We start from the raw sequence: 24,786 nt of genomic DNA, 5'->3' as shown, positions 1-24,786 counted from the left end.
ATTTATATACTTAGAAGTTTTATTTATGTATGTACAATATTCAACAAATCAATGTTATACCTCCATTATCTGCACCTAACAATAGTAATCTATTAAGAGGGAGCACTGCCATTGTAGTGAGAAGTCCTTTAAAAGTATCAGATTTTAATTTTGATGATGAAAATGATGTTGTTGTTTCAATGGAAGAATAAACTCCAACACGATTTGCTGTTGTTCCTATTATTAATTCTTGTTCGTAAGTAGCCATGCAATGCACCGGCTCGGTAGAACCCCTGGCAATTAAAAGTACGCAGAACAATATAAGTTAAATAGAAAAGATAATAAAATGATATTTTATCTTACTTCATATGAAATTTAAGTTTCCCATCCAATGCACTCCATACGGCAATAGTTTCGTCCAACGAAGAACTAATTATAGTTGTTTCATTGATTGCCTCTAATTGTAATATCTAACAAAAAAAAAAAAATAATAGTTGAACAACTTTCCAAACTGCAAAAAGTTGAAATATTTTATTGATAATACATTATAACATACCTCACATTCATGACCCTTCCAAGAAGCAATGATAAGACCAGTGCGAATATCTAAAATTGTTAGAAAGCCTGATGCCTGTCCTAACGCAACCCAGTAACCACTAGGCGCTACTGCGATACATCTAATTAAACCTGTTGGATTCACAGATACCTTCATTTCATTTACATATTGAAAAGTTCTACAATCAATAACTCTGAGCGTAATATCAGTTGTTCCAGCAAGTAAAGTTGTACACGGCGAAGGGCTTGCGACAAGTGTATTCACAGGAACAGGTCGAGAACTTTCTGGGCATCCAAGAAGAGAACCCATGAAAGGATCCCAACAATGAATCGTTCCGTCACAAGTGACTACGTATCTTAAAGATTCTAGGAACGTAAGGGCAAGAATAGATTTTTTGTGTCCAGTATAAGTATACTGACAAGACGAAACGGTATTTCCATCTCCCTAAATTAATAAAATATATAATTAGTTTCCTCTGATTTACCAGATATTTCTTATAGTTTTACCTGACTTCGCAAACTCCATAATTTTACAGTCTTGTCTCTTCCTCCGCTCATAAAACTATTTTCATTATCTAATACGGATAGACATTTGACACTGTTAGTGTGACCGCTAAAAGTTTGTAATTTTATTTGCTTTATATTAAACGCCGTATCTTTCTCTGATCTTCCAATTTCATGTTCCCAATATGCTAACCAGTTCCCTCGTAACTGTCTTCCAATGGACGAAGAGTAATTCGCTTCAGATGCACCTTCAGATACTACACGATCACCGATATTATTCTTTTGTACCGAGAATCTATTTCCTACCACTGATATATTTTCAAAATTTAATGCATCTTTATTTACTAATTCTACGTTTTCCGTCATGTTGTAGTTACTATTATATGAAGCATTATCTTTAAAATAAAGAAACGAAATGGTAAATTAAATAGTAATTACATGTACGAATTCATTAAAAGAAAGAATATAACGTACCGCTGTTAGAACAAGCGATTCTTGCTTCTTGTTCATATTTACGACACAAATTATGTATATGTTCATGATTTTTAAGTATTTGTTCCATTATTTCACTGTCGATACATTTGTAAAAAAGCATGTACGTTTTGTGAGCAAACTCTGCTGTGAACACGGCTCTTAGTTCTTCTAGTGCCTAAAAATTATTTAATTTATCAAAATTTTCTTTAAATATTTAGCAGCTGAATTCTCATCCTTCTTTAATTACTTTATTTTTTTGATGATCTGACACATCCATATTTTCTGTAGCTGGTGGAGAATAAGAATCCGCGACATCCGCATTAAAATTTGATTGAACTCCGAGAACGTCTTTATTATTTTCGCTCGAAACTTTGATCCTTTATGAACATATTCGTATATATTTTTAACATAATTTCAATGGATAATACTATTACAAAATTACCTTGTTAAATGTTCACTTAGTGTTTTTTGACCAATTTCATTTTTATAGTTTCCTGCACCATTCTGATTAAAGGATTTATCAAACGCTAAGAAAAATCGTTGAATAGGCACAGCTAGATGATTCCGTGTAATGACACTTCCTAATCGTAAACTAAACATGAACAAAGTTTCTAAACATTTTTCTGCCATTACATTACGTGCTTCTACACCATTTGGAAAAGTAAATCTTGTAGATGATAGTATTCGAACTGTAGGATATAGTATCGCTTTTACAATTGATTCCTACAATAAAAATGTATTTTTGATAAATTGATTTTATCATTAAGAAAATTTTTATAATATATCCTTACATGTAGTACATCCATCAATACTGCATCACTCAGATACGGTGTAATATGATTTAAAAGAGTTAAACATGAAATTAATCCGCCTTCCAAGTTTTGCGTTAATTTTCTTTTACAAAGTGCTAAAAGTTCCACCATATGCGCGAAATATTGTAATACTATAATCTGTTCTCCATATAGACCTGCACGAATAAGTTTCATTTAATTTTAAAAATCTAGTTTAACTGTAAGTATAAATATAAATAAACGAACCTGCGATAGCTGCAAGACATTCCAAAACTTTAGCAGCATTATGATCACCAATTAAAACCTTTTTGTTCCAACTGATTCCTTCCATAGTTATCAAAGTATCACTGATTATTGTTAAATTTTCTTTCCCAGTGTAACACAATGTAAGCATTCTTAATAAATTTCTAGATAAATAGCGAGCAGTAAGTACAGGACCAAGTCGATGAGATAACCAGATAATAGATTCTGCGCTCATTTCGGAGGTAGTACATTCATTTGAAGTAGATTTTTGGTAAATATTATCAATATGAATATCTTCATGTATCGCAGCATTAGATTTGATATCATCTGTTTGAATGATTGTTGGATTTTGTTCTTCTAATCCGACAGTAGATATTTCTTCGAAATTATTATCAGAATGGGTAAGTCCGCTATAAGTAAATTCATCGTTAGAAGTCTTACTTCCTACGTTGCAACTAATATTATTGAACTCTGTTATTGACTTATTCAAAGAGTTGGAGGCTTTTGGTATTGGAATCGTTGGTGATTTAATTGATTTAACAGGTGAAATTTTATTTCCATCCTCATTTAAATCATCATTGAGATTCAAATTTAAATCAACGTGCGAATCAATATCGTACGATACACCAGAGTTTACAGACATAGAAGAATTTTCTTCTGTTTCCATTGTAAATACTTCTGTAATAAAAAACGAATTCTAAAGAGTTTTTAAAATAGATTTTTCTACATTATATGTGGTTTACCTTCGACATCATTATCATTTGTATTTATATCACGCATACAATCATTATTTACAGGTCCAGGGGATAAAGGAATATTATGCTCAGAATCAGCAGAAAAATCTTCATCCAAAGGGGACAAAATTCCTTCCCCTTCGTTACTAATTCCACTTAAATCACAAGTTCTTTAAAATAAAAGTAAAATTAATTGTTAACGTTTATGTAATGTTGTAAATATTTTTCTATTAAATTTCCTTACTTAAGGTTGCCACTTTTGTGGGTATAAGTTAAAGATCCTTGAATATAATCTCTGTATCCTCCAACCGCTTCCACGAGAGGAGTAATAAAATTTTCTAAAAATCTTCGTAGACCCAACCTTACCATAAGTTTTAACAAAAAATTTCTGTGATATAAACGCGTAGTTTTAAATTTTGCTACTAGTCCTGAAGGAAATATATCAGCATATGGGGAATTATCCATAAAGGAACCATTCTCGTATAATCTCATAATGGATAAAAGGAATGTCTGTGCAGTGTCTTTAGGACCCAATGCCCTAAAAGATTACAAATGTTGATTACAATTAATACAAGGTGTAATTTACAAACCTAATTTTAAATATGTTATGAAATTCTTATTACTTACTTAGCAATAGGATCAAATAAGTACCAAGCAGCTAGAACAGCACTGTAAGATTCTTCCATTATTTGTTGTATATGTGGTACTATCAGCTCTAAACAAGCTTCCCTTGCGATTCCGGTATGGGATAATAAATGCTCCAATTCAATTGCAATCGCTTTGACTTTACATTCACTGATTTTACAAAGGAATTTTGTTTTTGTTTTAAGTATAACATCCATGTCTTCTTCAGATTTCATGATGAAATTTAACTCACGTACCAAACTATTATATTCTTGTAACATTTCTACAATATTAAATAAATGCTTGTAATACTTCGAAAATGGAAACAAACTTCCAGAAAGTATCGGTTGAAGAAATTGATGGGCTGAAGGCGGAGGAAGACCCATGTACGTAACAGTCGGATAACGAAATGGTATATCAGTTACCTGAAAACACATTTGCATCGTTTAAGATACATAGTATTTTTTGTTACTTAAAGTACTACTTACTTCTATATTATCAACGTTATAACTTCTGGGAATAATATCAACCTGAAGTAATAAAGCGACGGCATTTCTTACACACTTTGGTAAACTATCGGCGGACAATTTTAAGGTGTTCAAGCAGGTAGTAAGTCTTTTAGCGAATGACATCTTTTCGACGTTCCATATTGCTCTAAATTTGTTGGATAAAAATATTTCCACAATTAAACAACCAAGGATTTGTTGTTCTTTAATACGTCCACTAGCAACAATTTGTTTAAAATTTGTAGACGACTCGTGTACTTCAATTTCTGGCTTATAAACTTGAGAGCTCACTTTGTTCATAAATGTATGCATTGTTTCCACTTGCATGATGGCTGTAACAGGATTATAGTCTTTTGGAAGAATTATCGTCTGATTTGTGGATTTATCTTGTTTGACATTGTCCTCTGTAGAAAGTAAAGAGCCTCTAGAGCGACTTAATAATCTACTTAAAACCAAAGGTGATGATCTTGATGTACTTAGAATTGATGCTGGTAATTCTTCCTCTTCGAATCCTGAACTGTGACCTTCGTCGTCACTAGTTCTATTCCCAGATTGATCACTCTCTGTAACAACACATCTGATTAATAAAATATTGAAAATACACTACTTTGAACTAATTAAAAACACATTAAACATACTATACTTATTAATAATAAAAGATGAACGCAATCGAGGTGGAATTTTACACCAATAAGGGGAAGGAATAATTTTTTGTGGATGTGGTTGCGTAAAAAGTTGAACTATACCAGTATTAGTTAAACTTGTATGATTATCAACAAGCTGTAAGCAAACATTTTTAGATTTTACAGCTGCTGAACCAGACAGCCTGAAACATAATAAAATAATGATTATATTGATGACATTAGTATATATATTAAAAGAATTACTATGTCCATACTTGTAACCAAAAGTTAGATCTATCCAATGGTGCAATCTTTCGGATACGTGAAAACTTTCTAGAGCTTCTCTGTGCCTTTCGATAAAATCCTCCGGTGATGTGGCCCAACTGGGAATTTCTAAATCCGGTAAATCTTCATGAATAGACTATAAAGTATAAATATTTAAACACAATTCTTTGATGTAAAGTTTATACTCATTATTATTGATCTTACTTTAAAAACACTGGGATCAATAAAGAATTGTGGTATACATTCGTCTGGACTCCAATCATGTAATCTCTGTATAGAAGCAGGATATTCTCCTGGAACCCATTGAGGTCTAACGTATTTGCAAAGAACAGATTTATCATAACGACGTGATAAATAAACGTAATATGTTATTTCTGACAATACATCTGATACATGATGTCCCACCTATAATCAACTCATTAGTACATTGTAACTAAGATTTTTAAAAATAATTTTTTTACACATACTTCTGTAGATTGCGAATCAAATGTTAAGTCTAATTGCCTATCGCCTTTGTTTAATCGAAACTTGGATTTCGTTAAATCTCTCCAATTACCACCACATCGAGATGTGAAGTCTGTGACCCAAGGCATTACGTGATGACAACTCGGGTCCCCGTATCTTCTACCAGCCATATTATTCAATGCAGTTAAATAATCATAGTTACTGATACAGTTATACACCCACATTTCACATAATTTTTCAATATTTTCGTTCATTCCAAATTCAGGATTTCCTCGTGACATACCAGTTGAAATATCAAAATTTCTTTTATGACCATTGAAACTTTTTCCTTTCATTTCTTGAGTGGCAGAAACTTTAGGCGGTTCGGGCTCAGGTTTTAAATATATATTATCGCTTAGTTTAGGTAATACCTAATAATAAAATCTAGAGAAGTAGTTATAATTTCAATGGAAAACTTAATCAGCAAAAATCATTTAAATATTCACCTGAATGGTAAAATTATCCATAAGTAATATATCACTAAGAGTAATTTCTCCTAATACTAAACCCCTGTCGTGCAAATCTCTAGATAACTGTAATAATTGGTATATCAGAAATAATGGTTTTCCATGACTCGTGCTTAGAGCAGCAGGGCTGTACATAACACACCTTCAATGATAATAAATAATTAATTACAGATACAGTTTAAATCAAATAGAAATTATGAATATAACATATACATACTCCCTAACAGAATATTCTGCTGTCTGCTCGTGTAAAGTTAGAAAAGCAGAGGCAGTTTCAATAGCGCATAGTACTGGAAGAAGGTTGCAATGTACTTGATTGGATACACCAGGTGATATAGATACAACTGATCCATTTTGAATTTGAATTAAAGCACAACCATACATTTTTTGTAATACTTCTTGCATTATCGATGTATCACTTACGTTAGCTGTTATATTACACTGATCTCTTTGTTCTATACAAGTCCATGGACCTAAGTATACAAATAAAAATTATGTAGATAGAAGTGGAAGATATTACTTTATGCTTAATAATCATTTAAAATATGTACTATAATATTTCTTGTAACATTCTTTCCATAAATTTCTATAGTTAGTTTCGGCGACGTAATGCATTAACTGAGAAAACGTTAAATCTGCTTGAGTATTTCCATTCGCATGCCTTCCTCTTGGAAGTGGAACAGCATATTTATGCTGCTTCTTATACACCTGAAAATTATGTTTTCAAAAGCTATGCATTAAGTGTAATGTATAATTATAATTAATACAGTGCTCTAATAACATACTTTAATATATATTCGCATCCAATCTGGCCCTAACTCATCCAGCATAGGATGAGCAGCAACTTCATCTTCTCTTAATCGTTCATGATTAATAAAAGAAATTGGACCCATAGTATGTAAATTAGCAAGCCAATTTCTATGAACAGTTAAACAGATTCTGCCATCTATTACTTTTATATATTTTGTTGGCACAAGTAAATCTTTCTTTATTGTATCCATTGTTTATCTGTGGTTTATACCTATAAAAGAAAAGTTCTGCATTTTAAATGTATATTTTTTCTCTATTCTCTTTGTTGTTAAGTTAATACCGTTTATTGTTTAAAATATAAATGCACTAATGTATTTATATGGTATATTTATTGTTATCTTTTACTGTCAAATACAGCTGTTTTGTAGCAAATAAACAGCTGACACCAGACGCCATATTTAAATCCAATTTCATAATGATGTCATACAATTTGAAAAATGGATAGTATGTAATAATAGTTTACCACATAATAGTTTTTGATATATTAAAAAATCTCTATGAATCTTTATTCTATTGTTTATCCATTGTTTAAAATATGAGAGGATTGTCACTTTCATAAAAAAATAATCAAATATTTCATGTAAATGAATGATAAGATTTAACCTAATGTTGTTATTGTTATTAGGCAAAAATGGAATACTACCTTTTATCTGTAATAATATTATAGTACTTTTGTACAAAATTGGTTTATTGTTAACTTACTTGTGTAAATAACAATATATACAACTTGGATTATAACAATAAAATAAATAAAAGTTTAAGATATGTAGAATGAACATGTATTTATATATATGTATGTAGGTTTTGTGTTGTAGATTGTAGTCTTCCTGAGTACATGTTATTCTAAAAAAGTTATACAGTTTGAAAACAGTAGATTCTCTATGTAATAATAAATTGGAGTAGTCTTCTATCATTTTACAATCTGCTGTTTGATTTTACAGACATAAACAAATGAAACTAAGGTATTTTTACACATGTTAGAATAATATAGAGAAACTACAGTTTTTGAATTATACAACCTTTTTGAGACACATTGCATATTTGTTTTTCATGTATGTTTAACATACTGAATCAAATTTAATAAATATTTGGTTTAATTTGTGATTTATTCTTTACATATTGATTTGATCAAATTTTTATAAATATCTTTTCAATTTTCTTTTGCCAAAAACGTTACATTACATCACTTGTTTTTGTTTGTATATATTAATACTATAATGTATCATATGTATGTTTAAAGTATACATATTATTCTTGGTTTTTATTAAAATAAAACACATACCATTTGATTTTGAGACCACCTGAATTTGTTTTTCAAACGTTAAAAGCTTACATATAATTCTTCATTAATATTACCACATTCATTATTGTTATAGCAAATACTTGTGTATTATAGGAAATACTTTTGATATTTTAAAACTAAGTATTATAAAACGTAACTCGAATAATATTACAAAATAAATTATTGCATGATTAGAATAGAATTATATCACAGTAATTCTTACAATACATTCAGTATACACAGGATATAGAGTTTACTAAATAAATATTTCCACTAGTATTTAAAATGGAAGTTTACTGCATTTCATTCTTTACAAAATAGCTTTCTTCTGTATTATGTAACAATGAATAAACGACAAATTTCGTACTACTCATATCTGATAAAAAGAAATTATGAAAGCTATTTAGTACAAGTAAAATGTAATAATATTGTTGTTTCTTTTTTATAATCTTAGTAATACCAATGTGCAGGACTATTGATTTTACATCTTATCTAGTAAATTAACTTCATTTATGAAAAACACAAATAAATTTTTTAAAAACGTCCAGGAAAACACGATATTTTGTTCGATTAAAGATATCACTATCAAACGAGATGATATTAAATCTTCGTAACTGTTTGAATTATTACTTTAAATAAATAATTTAATGGTATGATTTGAATACTGTAAATATTTGAACACTATTAATATATGTATGTATATGCATGTATACTGCTTTAAGAATATTCTAAAAAGAACTAGCTAATCTAAACCCATGCACAAGTTTCACAATTTGAAATATAATTAAAAATACCCCTATTTGGTTAAATTTACAGGCATTAATGCGTACAAGCGTTCTTGTAAACATATGTTGCTGTTTAAAAACAATTTTTAATACTTCTTTAGATCGGTAGTATTTCTTTATTAACAACATAAAATTTATGTTTCTTTCCGAACAAACCCCATATAACAGCAACATTTTCAATGATTAAATTGAAAGGAATTGTTGATAATGCCCCACATATACAAAATATGAATCGAGCAAGACCAAACCTATATACAGAAAATGATTTAACTACTCCAAATACGTACATATAAATATTTACCGCACCAATGAAAGCGCATAAAAAGTCTATAAGTGGTGGACAGGTAATAGGATAAAGTCCTGCTAATACAACGTTAGAAGTAGAAAGAGGCAACGTTACCCACGAGTAACATGATATGCCTAGAAGCAGCTTTTTATTTAATGGAATAGCTTTGGAATGTACGACAAGAAGTATACCTTGTAACCACCTCTTTCTTTGTTGTACAAAATCCCATAATGTAAATGGCGATTTTTCCCACATTTCACCATCTACAAAGTTAAACGTGTACCCTTGAGTAAACGCTTTCATTGCAAAAAAGCAATCCTCTGCAACAGACCCATCTAGTCCATTGTTAAAAGAAACTTCTCTTTCAGCACCCATCTACAATAATAATAATTTAAAACAGAATTTTAGTTAGGATTAAAAACAGAATTATCATAATTACCTGAGTAACAACATAAGAACCTTTCATACTAAAAAATGGTTTATGAAACATGGTAAATTGTAATCTTAGCTTTCCCATGTCATCTGCCACTCTGAAACTGTCTGCTAAAGTAGTAATCCAATTAACAACATCTTCGTTCGCATACGTTATTAAACCTTGTCCAAACTGGTGTTTTCCATCTAATACAAAATTCAATATTCCACGAACAGAATTTTCAGTCAGCAAAGTCTCTTCGTCGAGATGTACAATCCAATCATGATCCGCTAATTCGTTCACCGAATTTTCTAAGCAATATTGCAAAGCGCGTGCTTTGAATAAAGCACCGCTACTTGTACGATAATTCGTTGGTACAACAACTTCTCTAATTCTTCGATGAGGAGATAACCCAATTGGTTTATCACTGACTACTTCAATTTGAAAATTTTCCAAACCCGTTTCTACGCATTTGGTCAAATTTCTCCTAACATTCGCTTTTACTAATTGCGGATAATCTCCACGAGTTACTATTCTAATACAAATAAACGGTGCAAGTAACGGCGAACCTTTTAAAACAACTTTGTCTGGGAATGCATTATATATTGTTAATCCCACAAAATTGAATAATACTTGAGGAAACGAAAGAAATGTGAGTGTTCGTAAAAAATATAAGATGAATGCACCAATAAATCCATATTCAACCCATGGATCAAACGTTTCCTTTTTATTGTTACTCCACCCGAGTCCACCAATAATTATTTCAAAAACAGTTATGACAATAAGGAGCAAACAACAATGTAAGATATGTTTTGTTACACTGCTCAACATTATTTCTGAAAAATAAAAAACATAATGAATTAGTAAACCTATTAATACATAACCGTATTAGTTTACATTTATAAAGTTTATATAATTACACAGTTATAAAAAGTTCAATATATACATATATCTTCTATTAACAAAATATTTTCATATTTTTTCTGTATAATATTTTTTCATAGCTTTGCATTTGTTAATTGATAATCAATTAGAAATGTTAATCTTTACTGAGCTGTTATAACATTAAATCATATTAATCACAATATTTTAAATAATAAAATGTTTTACATATTTTAAGAGATAATAAAGCACTATGTAAATTTCTAATGAAAATATGAAAATATTAATATTCATATTTGTTATCAAGGGTTAAGAAATATAGACATACCTTTTTCCACGTAGTCAAATATATATTAGTATGATATAATATCTAGAAGAATAATATCTCGACTCATTGCCTAATACAATAATTCAATATAAATGAATACAAATGATTAGTATAAAAAAAAGATTCATAAACCGGTACGAACCGAAAATATTTTCATACTATCAACAATGCATCAATCGCATTGATTGCCGTTGACTCAATGAGTCATTTTTACACATTTTTTTATCGTTTTACTTGCGTTAGAATGTAATTAATTAACAATACAACAAAATGATATATATGAATATAGATAATATAGTTGTGTTAAATATGGAAAACTTTTTTTTATCAGGTTACTATTAATTCAGTTACTTTAATGATTTTTCAGTTTTACAAAGAAATCAATCTTTATGATTGTTAATGTTATTTTAATAATTATAATTCAATTATTTATATTAAAAAGATATTTAATTGAAAAATATTTAACTCTGTTTAAACAATATAGATAGCGCTGCTGTAGCTAAAAAAATACGTTTCCTCTCTTATTACTTGTGCATTCAACGTTCTTTACTATTTGTTAACGTTCCAACCAGAACGTACATTTTCTTCTGAAGCGTAAACCACGTTTCGTGTCGTAAGACTTAAAGGTAAATATGTACGTTAAGATATAATTTATTAAAAATAATATTGTATATTATAATTGCATTATGTTTTAATTTATTGAATGATACAATTTGTTTACGAAATAATGTATTATATACCAAGATGATTTACGATGCGATTCGTATTTTAAGTTTCAATCACGTGAAGAATAAAATTTTTTACTAATATGTAGTGTTGAAAAAGAAAGTACAATGTTCATATATATTTTTATTAATATTGTTATTTTCACATTTGTATGAATTATTAAAATTCTTAGTTTTAAATTCTATGTAGTAGTTAACACGTGTGTTATTATTAATGTAAGTACTCTTATTAGTTCATCTCGTTTGAAGTTTATTTTTAATTTCATTTCATATTTAAGAATTATTATTTTATTCATTTCAAGATTTTATTTATGTGTATGATGAATTAATTATTCACCATCTTTCGACTGATCATTGTGATGGTAAATTATTTTACTGAGAGGCTTTAGTTAATATAGAGAATGCTTAATAAATTAATAAATATAATTAACACAAGTTGTTATATTTTTCAGAATGCGTTACGTGGCCGCTTATCTCCTAGCTGTGCTAGGTGGCAAACCCTCAGCCACTCAAAATGACATTGAAAAAATTTTATCATCTGTTGGAATTGAAGCAGATGCTGAAAAACTTAAAAAAGTTATATCAGAACTGAATGGAAAATCAATTGATGAACTTATTGCACAAGGTATAACTATCTTGTTTTAGTAAACCATACAGAATCACTCCATGCTTTAAAACTAATCTTTAATTACAGGGCGTGAGAAATTATCATCTATGCCAGTTGGTGGTGCTGCAGCTGCTAGTGCTCCAGCAGCCGCAGCTGCTGCTGCTCCAGCTGAAGAAAAGAAAGGTAAACTAACATTTTCATATGTCATTAAACAGTTGATAAAATGTTCAGATATTACTAAAAAAAAATTTTCTTTTTAGAAGAGAAAAAACCAGCTAAGGAAGAATCTGAATCTGAAGATGATGACATGGGCTTTGGTCTTTTTGATTAAATTAATCAACAATAATGACTATGACTATTTGTAAATCATGTATTATTCAGTTCTGACAAAATAAATTTCTATTTTTAATTTATTAGAATCAATTATTTGTATATATGAATAAGATTTTTTCGAACTGTTCTTATTAATCTTATTGTAAGTTTGATTACTTAGTAAATCTATCGCTTTGAATATGCTTTTCAGTTTTAGGAACCCGCCTAAAATAATGAGGTTATGGTACGTCTTATGATTTCATATTTTATTTTCGTCATTTAAATTAACTGATTAGGTTTAAAAATGTATTTCCAATAAACCTTAATACAATTACACAAGAATTCTGTTGATATATTAAAAAATATTCGTGTATAATGATAGGAGAATATATACCACGTATACAATTGTGCGCCGTTGCGGCTTCATTCAAAGTGAAGGAGTGGGGGATAAGAATTGAAGAAGGGAAAGGGTGTTGTTCAAGATTTACCACAAAATTCAGTTGTATGTGTTCTAACACTATCGACCGTTTAAATTGACACGAGGGTAATGATAATTATAATCGTTTAGCAATTCGACAGGTTCAATCGATCTAATTACTATTTTGATGCGTTTGCAAACGTTCGACAATATCAGAATATAGAATCGATCGGAATACTTTTGTACTTGAAGAACTATTTTTAGATAGAGGGGCGGTCGTTGACGGCCATGATGGGTGTCAGCGGCAAGTAGTGACGGCATTCAGTTTGCGTCAGTTGGTTTTGTGCGCTGATGGTCGAGCTTGGATTTTCTGGTTGAGAAGCGCACCATAAGCCAAAACAGTTGTACATAGGAACGGCAGACAGCCGCGAATATTATTTCAATTAAGTAACGGCGGCTGTAAAAATCGTGAAAAAAACAGTGGAAAAATGACGCAGTTACTACCCATAAGGTTTCAAGAACATCTCCAGGTAGGTGACCTGCTTTCATGCCCGGTTCTTCTATTATTTCGACACGTCGTCAATAAATCTTCGTTTTCGCACACTTGGATTTTCAATATCATTTTTATGCATTTCATTTTTCTTCTAAGTAAATCATCTTACCGCTACTTATCATTCTGATGATGAAACGGAAGTTTCGTTCAAATCTGCTGAATTGACGTTACTTTGACAGATATAATCTGATCTCATGAATCTTTGTACGGATAAATTTTCATGAATTTCACTACGTTCCTAATAAAATATGATTGAGGTTAACTAATCACTGAATTCTATATGGCGAACTTGGTGAGAAAAATAAATTGATTTTTTTATCAACGAGAGCCACGTCTACTCAGCATATACGCCCCTTATTTCCGTTTTTATACATCATGAATTTTCTAATTAAAATGTTTCTTCTAGGAATTTTCTAATGCACTGTATTTTACAGATAGCAAATTGTGGTTTTTTTATAAAATACATTTCAATATATGTAACGAAGTATCATTATGTATTTTTTATATTATACTCTAGATAAAATAAATTTCAAGTGTTTACTTTACACGTATTATTTCGTCTTATTAATTTTCTTTTAATTAATATATAATATTTTAATTTGATAAGTGACATTTTTTACTGTAAAAATTCCTGTAAAACAGGTGGCACAAATCGAAACAGGATGACATTACGAAGACATAAGTCAAAATTATAGAATAAATATTTCTTTTCGTTTTCGAGAAAAATGATTTTAAAAATCTGGTGCACGTGTACTTATCACCGTACATTATCATAATTTTGAGTTTTAACTTATTATGAATTGCTCATTTGACGACACGGCAATCTGAGAAACATTTTTTTTCTAATTTAGTTCATAATTAATGTTCTCCAAATTACTGTAAATTCGTCGAACGGAAGTATGATTTTTGAATCATGAAAAAGATACACTTCGCGAGTTTTCAAGTATTGACGAATAAGAATTAAAAACAAACCAATTATGAGTATGTTCTAACGTTCGGCATAATACTGTTTACACAACAGGCTTACCGACGTAAAAGGACGATCCGATTCGAGTAGACGTGCACCCAGCAGATTTTCAGTTTTTTTTCCTTTGTTAGAAATAAAATTATGAAAATGAAAATTTTATTTAATCTTCCTTTTTTTTTAGGTTGACATAATATCATTATTAAATAAATACTCTGTAGTAATTTATTATTATTGTTACAGCTTACAGCTGTTGGAATTAACGCTAACAATGTTAGCTTTAATACACTTACCATGGAATCTGACAAGTTCATTTGCGTTCGAGAAAAAGTTGGCGATACTGCACAGGTGGTTATTATCGACATGAATGATTCTGCGAATCCTATTAGAAGACCAATTTCAGCAGATTCTGCGATCATGAATCCTGCAAGTAAAGTAATTGCTTTGAAAGGTAAATAGAATAAAGTTCAGTCAAATATGCTATACATATTGTGTATACATATGTGTGTTACTAATTATACTTAATAAAAAATGTGCCAAAGTACAAATATATCACTAATACTAACAGTATTACATTATATTTTTAATACTTGAAATAACATAAAAATAACTTGTTGCCTAAAGTATGATCTAAATGATAAATTTAATATAATGTGTATTTTTGTTTTTTGTTTTGTTACAATAGCATTGAAAACCCTTCAGATCTTCAATATAGAGATGAAATCAAAAATGAAAGCTCACACAATGACAGAAGATGTAGTTTTCTGGAAATGGATATCTTTAAACACATTAGCATTGGTAACAGAGACTGCAGTTTATCACTGGTCTATGGAAGGAGAGTCAACTCCGAACAAAATGTTTGATCGGCATTCATCGTTAAACGGGTGTCAAATAATAAACTATAGAACCGATCCAAAGCAAACATGGCTTTTGTTAATTGGTATTTCTGCTCAACACAACAGAGTAGTTGGTGCGATGCAACTTTATTCTGTTGAAAGAAAATGTTCTCAGCCAATCGAAGGGCACGCTGCTTCTTTCGCACAATTCAAAATGGAAGGAAACGCGGAACCAAGTAACTTATTCTGTTTCGCTGTGAGAACGGTGCAAGGCGCAAAGCTCCATATTATTGAAGTAGGTCAGCCTCCTGCTGGTAATCATCCTTTTCCAAAAAAGGCAGTAGACGTCTTTTTTCCGCCGGAGGCAGGAAATGATTTTCCTGTGGCAATGCAAGTCAGTTCAAAATACGATGTTATATATTTAATAACAAAATACGGTTATATACATATGTACGATATTGAATCTGCTACATGTATATTTATGAATCGCATATCTGGAGAGACTATTTTTGTTACCGCTCCACACGAAGCGTCTGGTGGTATAATAGGAGTGAATCGAAAAGGTCAAGTATTATCTGTATCGGTTGACGAAGAAAATATAATTCCGTACATAAACGGAGTACTACAAAATCCAGAACTTGCATTGCGAATGGCCGTAAGGAATAATTTGTCAGGAGCTGAAGATTTGTTCGTAAGGAAATTCAATATGCTTTTCCAAAATGGCCAATACGCGGAAGCAGCTAAAGTTGCTGCGAATGCCCCGAAAGGAATACTAAGAACACCGGCAACGATTCAACGATTTCAACAAGTATGTTCATAGTTGATAAATTTCTCCTTAAGTGATGTTTTTATTGAAAAATAAATTGTTTATATTAGGTACCAACTACACAAGGACAAACATCACCTCTGTTACAATATTTTGGAATACTTTTAGACCAAGGACAATTAAACAAATACGAGTCTTTGGAGTTATGTCGTCCGGTGCTCGTACAAGGTCGCAAACAGCTTCTTGAAAAGTGGTTGAAGGAAGATAAACTAGAATGCAGCGAAGAATTGGGTGACTTGGTGAAACAAGCCGATCCGACTTTAGCTCTTAGCGTTTATTTAAGAGCTAACGTTCCCAACAAAGTTATACAATGTTTTGCAGAAACTGGCCAATTCCAGAAGATCGTGCTATACGCCAAGAAAGTTTCTTACACTCCTGATTACATATTTTTGTTGAGAAATGTAATGAGAATCAATCCGGATCAGGGTGTAGCATTCGCCCAAATGTTGGTTCAAGACGATGAACCTTTAGCCGACATTAATCAAGTAAGCGTTTGTAACAGCGTCCCCCGTATTAAATTAAAGAATGCCTTTTTATACGTTTATGTCTCTCTAGATTGTGGATATATTTATGGAACAAAACATGGTCCAGCAATGTACAGCATTTTTGTTGGATGCTTTGAAGAATAATCGTCCAAGTGAGGGAGCATTGCAAACGCGACTTTTAGAAATGAATTTAATGTCTGCTCCACAAGTTGCTGATGCGATCTTAGGAAATCAGATGTTCACTCATTATGATAGAGCTCACATCGCGCAGTTATGTGAAAAGGCTGGACTATTACAGCGTGCTTTAGAACATTACACTGACTTATATGATATCAAGAGAGCTGTTGTTCATACACATTTACTATCTCCGGATTGGCTCGTTGGATTCTTCGGGACGTTATCGGTCGAAGATTCTTTGGAATGTTTAAAAGCTATGTTAACTGCTAATATCAGACAAAATTTACAGATTTGTATTCAAATCGCTACAAAGTATCACGAACAGTTAACTACTAAAGCATTAATAGATTTATTCGAAAGTTTCAAATCGTACGAAGGATTATTTTATTTCTTGGGATCTATCGTTAACTTTAGCCAAGATCAAGAAGTACATTTTAAATATATTCAAGCAGCTTGTAAAACCGGACAAATTAAAGAAGTTGAACGAATTTGTAGAGAGAGTAATTGCTATAATCCAGAACGTGTGAAAAACTTCTTGAAAGAAGCCAAGTTACCTGATCAGTTACCTTTGATCATTGTTTGCGATAGATTTGATTTCGTACATGATCTTGTACTGTATCTTTACCGAAATAATTTACAAAAATACATCGAAATTTATGTTCAAAAAGTAAGTATTATTGATTACGTACATTAAACTTGATGCAACAGCATGCGTTAATCAATGAAATTGAATTTTAGGTAAATCCATCGCGTCTACCAGTAGTAGTGGGTGGTTTATTAGATGTAGATTGTTCAGAGGATATAATAAAGAATTTAATTCTTGTGGTACGCGGTCAGTTTTCAACCGATGAACTTGTCGAGGAAGTTGAAAAGAGGAATCGCTTGAAACTTTTACTTCCATGGCTGGAGTCTCGTGTTCATGAAGGATGTATTGAACCTGCAACACATAATGCATTAGCAAAAATATACATTGACAGCAACAATAACCCTGAAAGATTTTTGAAGTGAGTTTATCAACATAAATTACATTGCATAAAAGATGTTAGAGATTTTTTAAATTAATTAATTTTTATTTTACAGAGAGAATCAGTTTTACGACAGTAGAGTAGTAGGAAAATATTGCGAGAAACGTGATCCACATTTAGCGTGCATTGCATACGAGCGCGGTCAATGTGATCGTGAGTTAATAAGTGTATGCAATGAAAACAGCCTTTTCAAAAGTGAAGCTAGATATTTGGTGAGACGTAGAGATCCTGATCTGTGGGCTGAGGTTCTTCTTGAAAGCAACCCATATAAAAGGCCATTAATTGATCAGGTGAGTTAATATAAAAAAGAAAAAAAATTACGAATAAAATTAACATTCCTCAATGAAATCTTATTTTAATAATTCTAACCGATTTCATAGGTCGTACAAACAGCTTTATCAGAAACTCAAGATCCTGAGGATATATCAGTTACTGTAAAAGCGTTTATGACTGCTGATTTACCCAATGAATTAATTGAACTTCTTGAAAAGATCGTACTCGATAGTAGTGTGTTCAGTGATCATCGTAATTTACAAAACCTTCTAATTCTAACGGCAATAAAAGCTGATCGTACACGCGTTATGGAATATATCAATCGGTTGGATAATTACGATGCTCCTGATATTGCTAACATAGCTATTAACAATGAATTGTATGAAGAAGCTTTCGCCATTTTTAAGAAATTCGATGTTAATACGTCGGCTATTCAAGTTTTGATTGAGCAAGTTAACAACTTAGACAGAGCTTATGAATTTGCTGAAAGGTAAGATATAACTATTAATATTGCTATTAATTTGTTCATGAATTCGAATTAATTGGTGTATTAAAAAATGTATAATATGCTTTATAGATGTAATGAACCACCGGTATGGTCGCAATTAGCCAGAGCACAGTTACAACAAGGCTTAGTTAAAGAAGCCATTGACAGTTTTATCAAAGCAGATGATCCATCGGCGTATGTTGACGTAGTGGAAACTGCTCATCGAACTTCACATTGGGAGGATTTAGTTCGTTATTTACAAATGGCTCGCAAGAAAGCACGCGAATCTTTCATTGAAAGCGAATTAATATACGCGTATGCAAGAACCAACAGGCTTGCAGATCTCGAAGAATTTATTTCTGGTCCTAATCATGCCGATATACAGAAGGTAACGAATTTTTTTTTTTTAATTAATTTGTACGTCTAATACCTTTTAAGTGTAAACGATGATAAAACTTGTGTTATTTGTGTGTTTAGATCGGCGATAGATGTTTCGATGATAAAATGTATGATGCTGCTAAACTTTTGTACAACAATGTATCGAATTTTGCACGATTAGCTATTACGCTTGTTCATTTGAAAGAATTTCAAGGTGCTGTTGACAGTGCTCGTAAAGCTAATTCGACGCGTACTTGGAAGGAAGTGTGTTTCGCTTGTGTAGATAGCGGAGAGTTTAGATTAGCACAGATGTGTGGGCTACATATAGTTGTACATGCCGATGAATTGGAAGATTTAATTAATTATTATCAAGATCGAGGACACTTCGAGGAACTTATTAATCTTTTGGAAGCTGCATTAGGACTTGAGAGAGCACACATGGGAATGTTTACTGAATTAGCTATACTTTATAGCAAATATAAGCCCCAACGAATGAGAGAACATCTCGAACTTTTCTGGTCTCGGGTTAATATACCAAAGGTATGTTTTCAACTTCTCTAAAAGAAACTCACGATATTCGATACTGTATAATTATGTATAATAATATACTTCATACTGTATATTTTTATATGATGAAATGTAACAGGTACTTCGAGCAGCCGAACAAGCACATTTATGGGCAGAGCTTGTATTTTTGTATGACAAATACGAAGAATACGACAACGCAGTACTTGCAATGATGCAACATCCTACAGAAGCATGGCGAGAAGGTCACTTCAAAGATGTGATCACTAAAGTTGCGAATGTTGAACTTTATTACAAAGCTATACAATTTTACGTCGAATATAAACCCCTACTACTGAACGATATACTGCTAGTGCTCGCTCCGCGTATGGATCATACAAGAGCAGTCGCATATTTCAAAAGGACGGGTCATTTACAACTTGTCAAACCGTATCTAAGGTCAGTTCAAGCGTTGAACAATAAAGCGATAAACGAGGCATTGAATGGCCTACTTATCGACGAGGAGGATTATCAAGGACTCAGAACGTCAATCGATGCGTTCGACAATTTTGATAACATCGCGTTAGCACAACAATTAGAAAAACATGAATTAATTGAATTTAGAAGAATCGCTGCATATTTGTATAAAGGAAATAACAGGTGGAAACAATCAGTGGAACTTTGTAAAAAGGATCGGTTGTTTAGGTAATTAATTTTTTTTTATTTTCAAAGTTAGCAGTTAATTTTAATTGCTGTGTTTATTCGTTTAAACAGAGATGCTATGGAATACGCAGCAGAATCTCGAAATCCTGAAGTTGCCCAAGAATTATTAGAATGGTTCTTAGAGAGAGGATCGAAAGATTGTTTTGCCGCATGTCTGTTCCATTGTTATGATTTGCTTCACCCGGATGTAATTTTAGAACTTGCGTGGAGACATCGTATTTTACATTTTGCCATGCCATACCTTATACAAGTTGCACGTGAATATATTACCAAGGTAATAATAACGCTTATAAAATAATATTTAGAGTATTCTGTTAGCCATAAAAATATTTTCCATTTGTTTTGTGTTATAGGTCGATAAACTGGAAGAAGCCGAAAGCAGACGCTTGGAAGAAACTGATCATCAAGAACATAAGCCTATGATTATGCGTATGTATTATCATATTATGCTTACTTTTATGATACACATATATTTTATAATTATTATGTATGTGTTTATAGCGGAGCCTCAGCTGATGTTAACAGCAGGACCAGGTATGATGGCACCTGGTTACGCACCCCAAGGTGTTTACGGTGCACCTCCACAAAGTGTATATGCACCGACGGCTGCAGCGTACCAGGGTTATGGTATGTGAAACACAATGAGCAGCACATTCAATGACAGAGATCAGCAAAATCTACTTTTCTATAATATCTAGGTAGAACAAATTATTTCAATAGTTCACAATTATTATCAAACGCTGAAAAACAATATCATTAAAAAAGAAAAGAAAAGTATTGCCGCAAAATAACTGTAACATATTAAATATAATGAATTCAAGGTAAACAACAAAGAGTTTACACGCGAGATTCTAGATTATGGGTAACGTTTATAAAATAATTAATTTACTGTTAAAGTAATACATATTGATCATTGTTTATTTAAAGAAAAAAAAGATATTTACGTATTTTAGAAATATATATTTCAAATGCGGTCTCTGAGAGCAAAATACGCAGTAGTTAATTTTATGTTGAACTCTTTTTTAAATTGAATTTTCTTATTTTAGATTTATTTTATGAAGTACCTATGGTATAGTTTCATTGATATATTAATGTATTGTGTACGTATGTGCCTTTGTTTAAGTATTGAAAAAAGTTTTAGTTGTAAGATGACATAAAATGAATGATCTTTAAAAAAAAAAAATACTTGTTGTAAGTTTCACATTAATAAATATGTCACGAAATTACTAAGTGCTTCCTTTCTGGTAAAAAGAGGTTTTGGCTAAAGAAATATGTAAATGAATATTAAGAGAAACATAAATGTCCAAAATTGATATTTGTTCTTCAATCATGAAAGATAGAAAGTGGCAAAGATACTATTCTGATATGTAATTTGTAGTAATAAAAAAAATGAATCTATTTATCTAGATTCATTAAAAATGTTGTTGTCACAGTCAAATATATAAGCCTCAAAAGATCTAGTTAAAATGAAAATAAGCTGCATATATCAGTACATCAGTATAACAAAGCTGAAAAGGTTTGTAAACAATATGTAATCTAGGCACATTAAATACCTATTGAAACACGTACATATGAAATACGTTTGTATGTCTATCAGTGTATAAGTTTAGTATCTATGTGTGTTATTGCTGTGGCATGAATAAATACAAAACTTAGCATTTGCCCACAAAAATGTAAAATATAGATTAGTAGCGTTATATACTCTGCTAAAAAGAAAATAATCAAGATAGTTTTCTGATATAATCTTTTAGACAGAAAACGTATTTAATCTATCAAAAAGAACTTTTAAGAATTTCGTGATATTGATGTATGGATATATGTATTCAAAATTGTTTATGCTGGCTTGAAACATTATGATCTTACATTTTTTTTTTGTACGCATTAAATTGAAAAGTGTTAATCTAATTAATAATTCCGTTTACATTGATTAACTTGTTTAATTTTTAGAAATATAATTTCAAATTTTTTTTTTTTACTCATTATATAAAATACGCATAGTATCCTGTTTGGATGGATTGTTCGTTGTATTAATGTATAATGAAGTTATATGATGCAAGTATTAATACAAAATTGGGAGATCAGATTCCAATGTATATGTAGAAATTGAGAGAATCGTGTTGTTGACGTTTCTGCTCGTTAAATGATCTACATTGTCTGTATAAAATGCTCTGCTAATGAATCAGGATCAATGTACAAGATATGTTGGAAAAACAATTTTTTTTTTCTGACATATCTTACATTCAATGTTCCTAAAAGAGCTAAATTATTGCATAATATGTTTCAAGTGACATTTTCTTGTCACATGATCTTAAATTGAATGAGAGGTATGCACTTATAAATTGTTCCCATTATTTATAAGTATAAAACGAAAGTTGGGAGTTGTACTATAATAATATTAATGCGTTGAAACATTTTCAATGTTCGTCGCAATAATGTTGTGATTATTACATGTAACTTTCGTTTAGTATTTAACGATCGCAGTAATTTTAGCTGCATAATAAAAAAATGTTAAAATTAGATTATATAAACAAGAATCTGTAACATTCCCAGTAATCACTTCACTTTCATTAAAATTATGTAACGAATAAAATTGTAGATTAAAAAATTGTGTATTTAACGCTGTTCTGCAAGCTAATAGTAATATAATTGTATCATTGTTTGGATATTGTGGATTAAAATAAAATATTAGTAAATTTGGAATGAAATATATGTTTAGATCGATCATTAATTATATGAACATACATATATGTATAGTGAAAATTACGTTTGCAATGTTGAAAGTCAGTATAAAATAATTGTTGCTATTAAAAATTATTTCAATAAGTATTACATAATTTCAATACATACATTATATTAATTTTGCATTATTTTGTATTGAAACTGTACCCAATTTAATCGTGAAATTGTAACGCTTTATAAATCTCCACCTTTTTAGTATATTCATGTTTCATTATCAAAGTACAAAATTAAGTTAATAAATGAAATATAAATAATCTTGAACAACCTTTTTAAAATAAATTTACGTTCGTTACAAGAAAAAGTTACTTGGCTATAATTATGATAATTATAATAATACACTATAATTCATACAAACGTCCGCATTTGAATTTTTTCATGGTTCTTTCCGTAGGTCTTATGGAAAGATCTTTCCCAAAAAATTCTAATTTTACTTCCTTTAAATAAATATTCATAATAACTACATCCTTGGGTATTGCTGAAAGGATATAAAAATTTTATAATATTTGAACATGTTTAGCATTAAGATATGAAATATAAATTACATACTTCTTATGATATTATCTTTTCCACAAATTCTAAAGGTATTTTTGGTATCTTGAATAACTATACCACTTAATCCAACTAAACTGGGACATTTTGATGCAAGAACAGAAATTTCAGCACCATGGAAATCTGCCTTGATTAATTGTTGATTAACTGTTTCCCAATTTGGGTCAATTGGATCTTTTGGTATATTAGAAAAAAATTTAGTGCCAAGTACTTGTTGCATGTACTTCAACCATAATTCATTTAATGGTAGTAAATCAACATATTTCATATCATTTTTGCAACCAATTTTACGTAAACCTAATTGCATTCGTTTCCTACTACTTAACAGTTTCCCTTTACATCTTCTCTTCTTGTTTAGTTTATTTTTATGTTTAGCAAGAAGAAATGACTGCAAAATAATTGATAAAACTATGGTAAAAAAATATTATGTTCTAAAAGAATTTTAGTATACCTTTCTTAATTCTTCTGCTATAGAACTGCTATCATTAAGTGGTAACGTGTTTTGTAAAAAATTTGTAATGTATTGTTCACTATTCTCACATGTACGAATTTGTTTTGTTATACTTTTAGGTAACGTTGAGAATATATTTTCTACAATTATTAATATTAATTGTTAATAAAATAATATTGTAATATTTTTAATGTATTGATTTTTAAATACGTACGATTAGATTCTGTCATTATTATTGATAATGGATCGTTAGAAATCAAATAATTCAAGACTTTCAGTCAATATGAATATAAAGTATTAGTAACAATAATTTGCATTATCTATTTAAAAATCTCCTCAAGTCGGCCAAGTATTTTGATGTTTAAAATAATTATTTTTATAGGTTAGTAAAAATTACTGTCATCGCCATCTAATAATGTGGTACTGAACTTTAATACAGCATTGGGTTCCACGCTTTACCGCTAGATCGCGCATGCGCTAGGTAACGTAGAGGGAGAGGGGAGAAGACCGGTTAGTTTTATTAAATATTACAAATTAATTTAACACTGGAATAACTTTTTTTTGGCGTATACCACTATATCAGTGACACTCTATATAATTTGAGGGAATAAATCTATCAATGTATCTGTTTACGGTGATTCTTCTAGCATGTATTTAATATTCTATATATAATTGTATTT

The 24,786-nt window shown here is 30.6% G+C and overlaps 5 protein-coding genes and 1 non-coding gene across 11 annotated transcripts; 3 read left to right on the top strand and 3 right to left on the bottom strand.

The window, feature by feature from the left end:
- Positions 1 to 40: 40 nt before the first annotated feature.
- On the bottom strand, positions 41 to 7,521 carry Wdr81 (WD repeat domain 81). Its single transcript, XM_034325847.2, has 22 exons — positions 7,380 to 7,521; positions 7,075 to 7,310; positions 6,841 to 6,997; positions 6,507 to 6,762; positions 6,269 to 6,431; positions 5,786 to 6,193; positions 5,523 to 5,723; positions 5,309 to 5,454; positions 5,049 to 5,236; positions 4,393 to 4,973; positions 3,908 to 4,329; positions 3,525 to 3,818; positions 3,290 to 3,450; positions 2,550 to 3,224; positions 2,304 to 2,479; positions 1,955 to 2,235; positions 1,760 to 1,889; positions 1,513 to 1,687; positions 1,042 to 1,433; positions 536 to 979; positions 343 to 449; positions 41 to 272 (listed from the first exon to the last, which is right to left on the bottom strand). The coding sequence occupies exons 2-22, from the start codon at positions 7,288 to 7,290 to the stop codon at positions 41 to 43; spliced, it is 5,805 nt and encodes a 1,934-aa protein (XP_034181738.1). The 5' UTR covers positions 7,291 to 7,310; positions 7,380 to 7,521.
- Positions 7,522 to 7,818: 297 nt separating this feature from the next.
- On the bottom strand, positions 7,819 to 11,358 carry egh (beta-1,4-mannosyltransferase egh). 3 transcript variants are annotated; one of them, XM_034325860.2, is made up of 4 exons: positions 11,217 to 11,358; positions 11,075 to 11,144; positions 9,892 to 10,700; positions 7,819 to 9,827 (listed from the first exon to the last, which is right to left on the bottom strand). In XM_034325860.2, the coding sequence occupies exons 3-4, from the start codon at positions 10,693 to 10,695 to the stop codon at positions 9,264 to 9,266; spliced, it is 1,368 nt and encodes a 455-aa protein (XP_034181751.1). In that variant the 5' UTR covers positions 10,696 to 10,700; positions 11,075 to 11,144; positions 11,217 to 11,358; the 3' UTR covers positions 7,819 to 9,263. The 3 variants fall into 3 exon arrangements, with proteins under 3 accessions (XP_034181751.1, XP_034181753.1, XP_034181750.1); XM_034325862.2 differs by having other exon boundaries at positions 11,075 to 11,116; positions 11,217 to 11,353; XM_034325859.2 differs by having other exon boundaries at positions 11,075 to 11,346.
- A 199-nt stretch (positions 11,359 to 11,557) lies between these two features.
- On the top strand, positions 11,558 to 12,819 carry RpLP2 (ribosomal protein LP2). Of its 3 annotated transcripts, XM_034325676.2 has the most exons (5): positions 11,630 to 11,700; positions 11,990 to 12,015; positions 12,252 to 12,424; positions 12,494 to 12,589; positions 12,667 to 12,819. In XM_034325676.2, exons 3-5 carry the CDS (start codon positions 12,253 to 12,255, stop codon positions 12,735 to 12,737), a joined length of 339 nt encoding a protein of 112 aa, XP_034181567.1. In that variant the 5' UTR covers positions 11,630 to 11,700; positions 11,990 to 12,015; position 12,252; the 3' UTR covers positions 12,738 to 12,819. The 3 variants fall into 3 exon arrangements, with proteins under 3 accessions (XP_034181565.1, XP_034181566.1, XP_034181567.1); XM_034325674.2 differs by lacking the exon at positions 11,990 to 12,015 and having other exon boundaries at positions 11,558 to 11,700; XM_034325675.2 differs by lacking the exon at positions 11,990 to 12,015 and having other exon boundaries at positions 11,601 to 11,708.
- LOC117605104 (small nucleolar RNA Me28S-Am982) lies at positions 12,112 to 12,186 on the top strand. Its single transcript, XR_004581584.1, has one exon. It is a non-coding gene; the product is annotated as a small nucleolar RNA Me28S-Am982 (small nucleolar RNA).
- A 319-nt stretch (positions 12,820 to 13,138) lies between the features above and the next one.
- On the top strand, positions 13,139 to 21,310 carry Chc (clathrin heavy chain). 2 transcript variants are annotated; one of them, XM_034325653.2, is made up of 15 exons: positions 13,139 to 13,262; positions 13,401 to 13,666; positions 14,897 to 15,104; positions 15,339 to 16,297; positions 16,366 to 16,800; positions 16,871 to 17,644; positions 17,716 to 17,981; positions 18,058 to 18,292; positions 18,383 to 18,765; positions 18,853 to 19,150; positions 19,240 to 19,680; positions 19,787 to 20,349; positions 20,419 to 20,641; positions 20,721 to 20,796; positions 20,869 to 21,310. In XM_034325653.2, the coding sequence occupies exons 2-15, from the start codon at positions 13,625 to 13,627 to the stop codon at positions 21,000 to 21,002; spliced, it is 5,037 nt and encodes a 1,678-aa protein (XP_034181544.1). In that variant the 5' UTR covers positions 13,139 to 13,262; positions 13,401 to 13,624; the 3' UTR covers positions 21,003 to 21,310. The 2 variants fall into 2 exon arrangements, with proteins under 2 accessions (XP_034181544.1, XP_034181545.1); XM_034325654.2 differs by having other exon boundaries at positions 13,185 to 13,666.
- On the bottom strand, positions 20,417 to 24,521 carry Pop4 (ribonuclease P/MRP subunit POP4). Its single transcript, XM_034325673.2, has 4 exons — positions 24,321 to 24,521; positions 24,107 to 24,246; positions 23,653 to 24,043; positions 20,417 to 23,581 (listed from the first exon to the last, which is right to left on the bottom strand). The coding sequence occupies exons 1-4, from the start codon at positions 24,334 to 24,336 to the stop codon at positions 23,445 to 23,447; spliced, it is 684 nt and encodes a 227-aa protein (XP_034181564.1). The 5' UTR covers positions 24,337 to 24,521; the 3' UTR covers positions 20,417 to 23,444.
- Positions 24,522 to 24,786: the final 265 nt, after the last annotated feature.

Source organism: Osmia lignaria, chromosome 5 (genome assembly GCF_051020975.1).
Source record: "Osmia lignaria lignaria isolate PbOS001 chromosome 5, iyOsmLign1, whole genome shotgun sequence".
NCBI lineage: Eukaryota > Metazoa > Arthropoda > Insecta > Hymenoptera > Megachilidae > Osmia > Osmia lignaria.
Note: the sequence above shows the minus strand (reverse complement) of the source record. Positions and strands in the feature narration are given on the sequence as shown.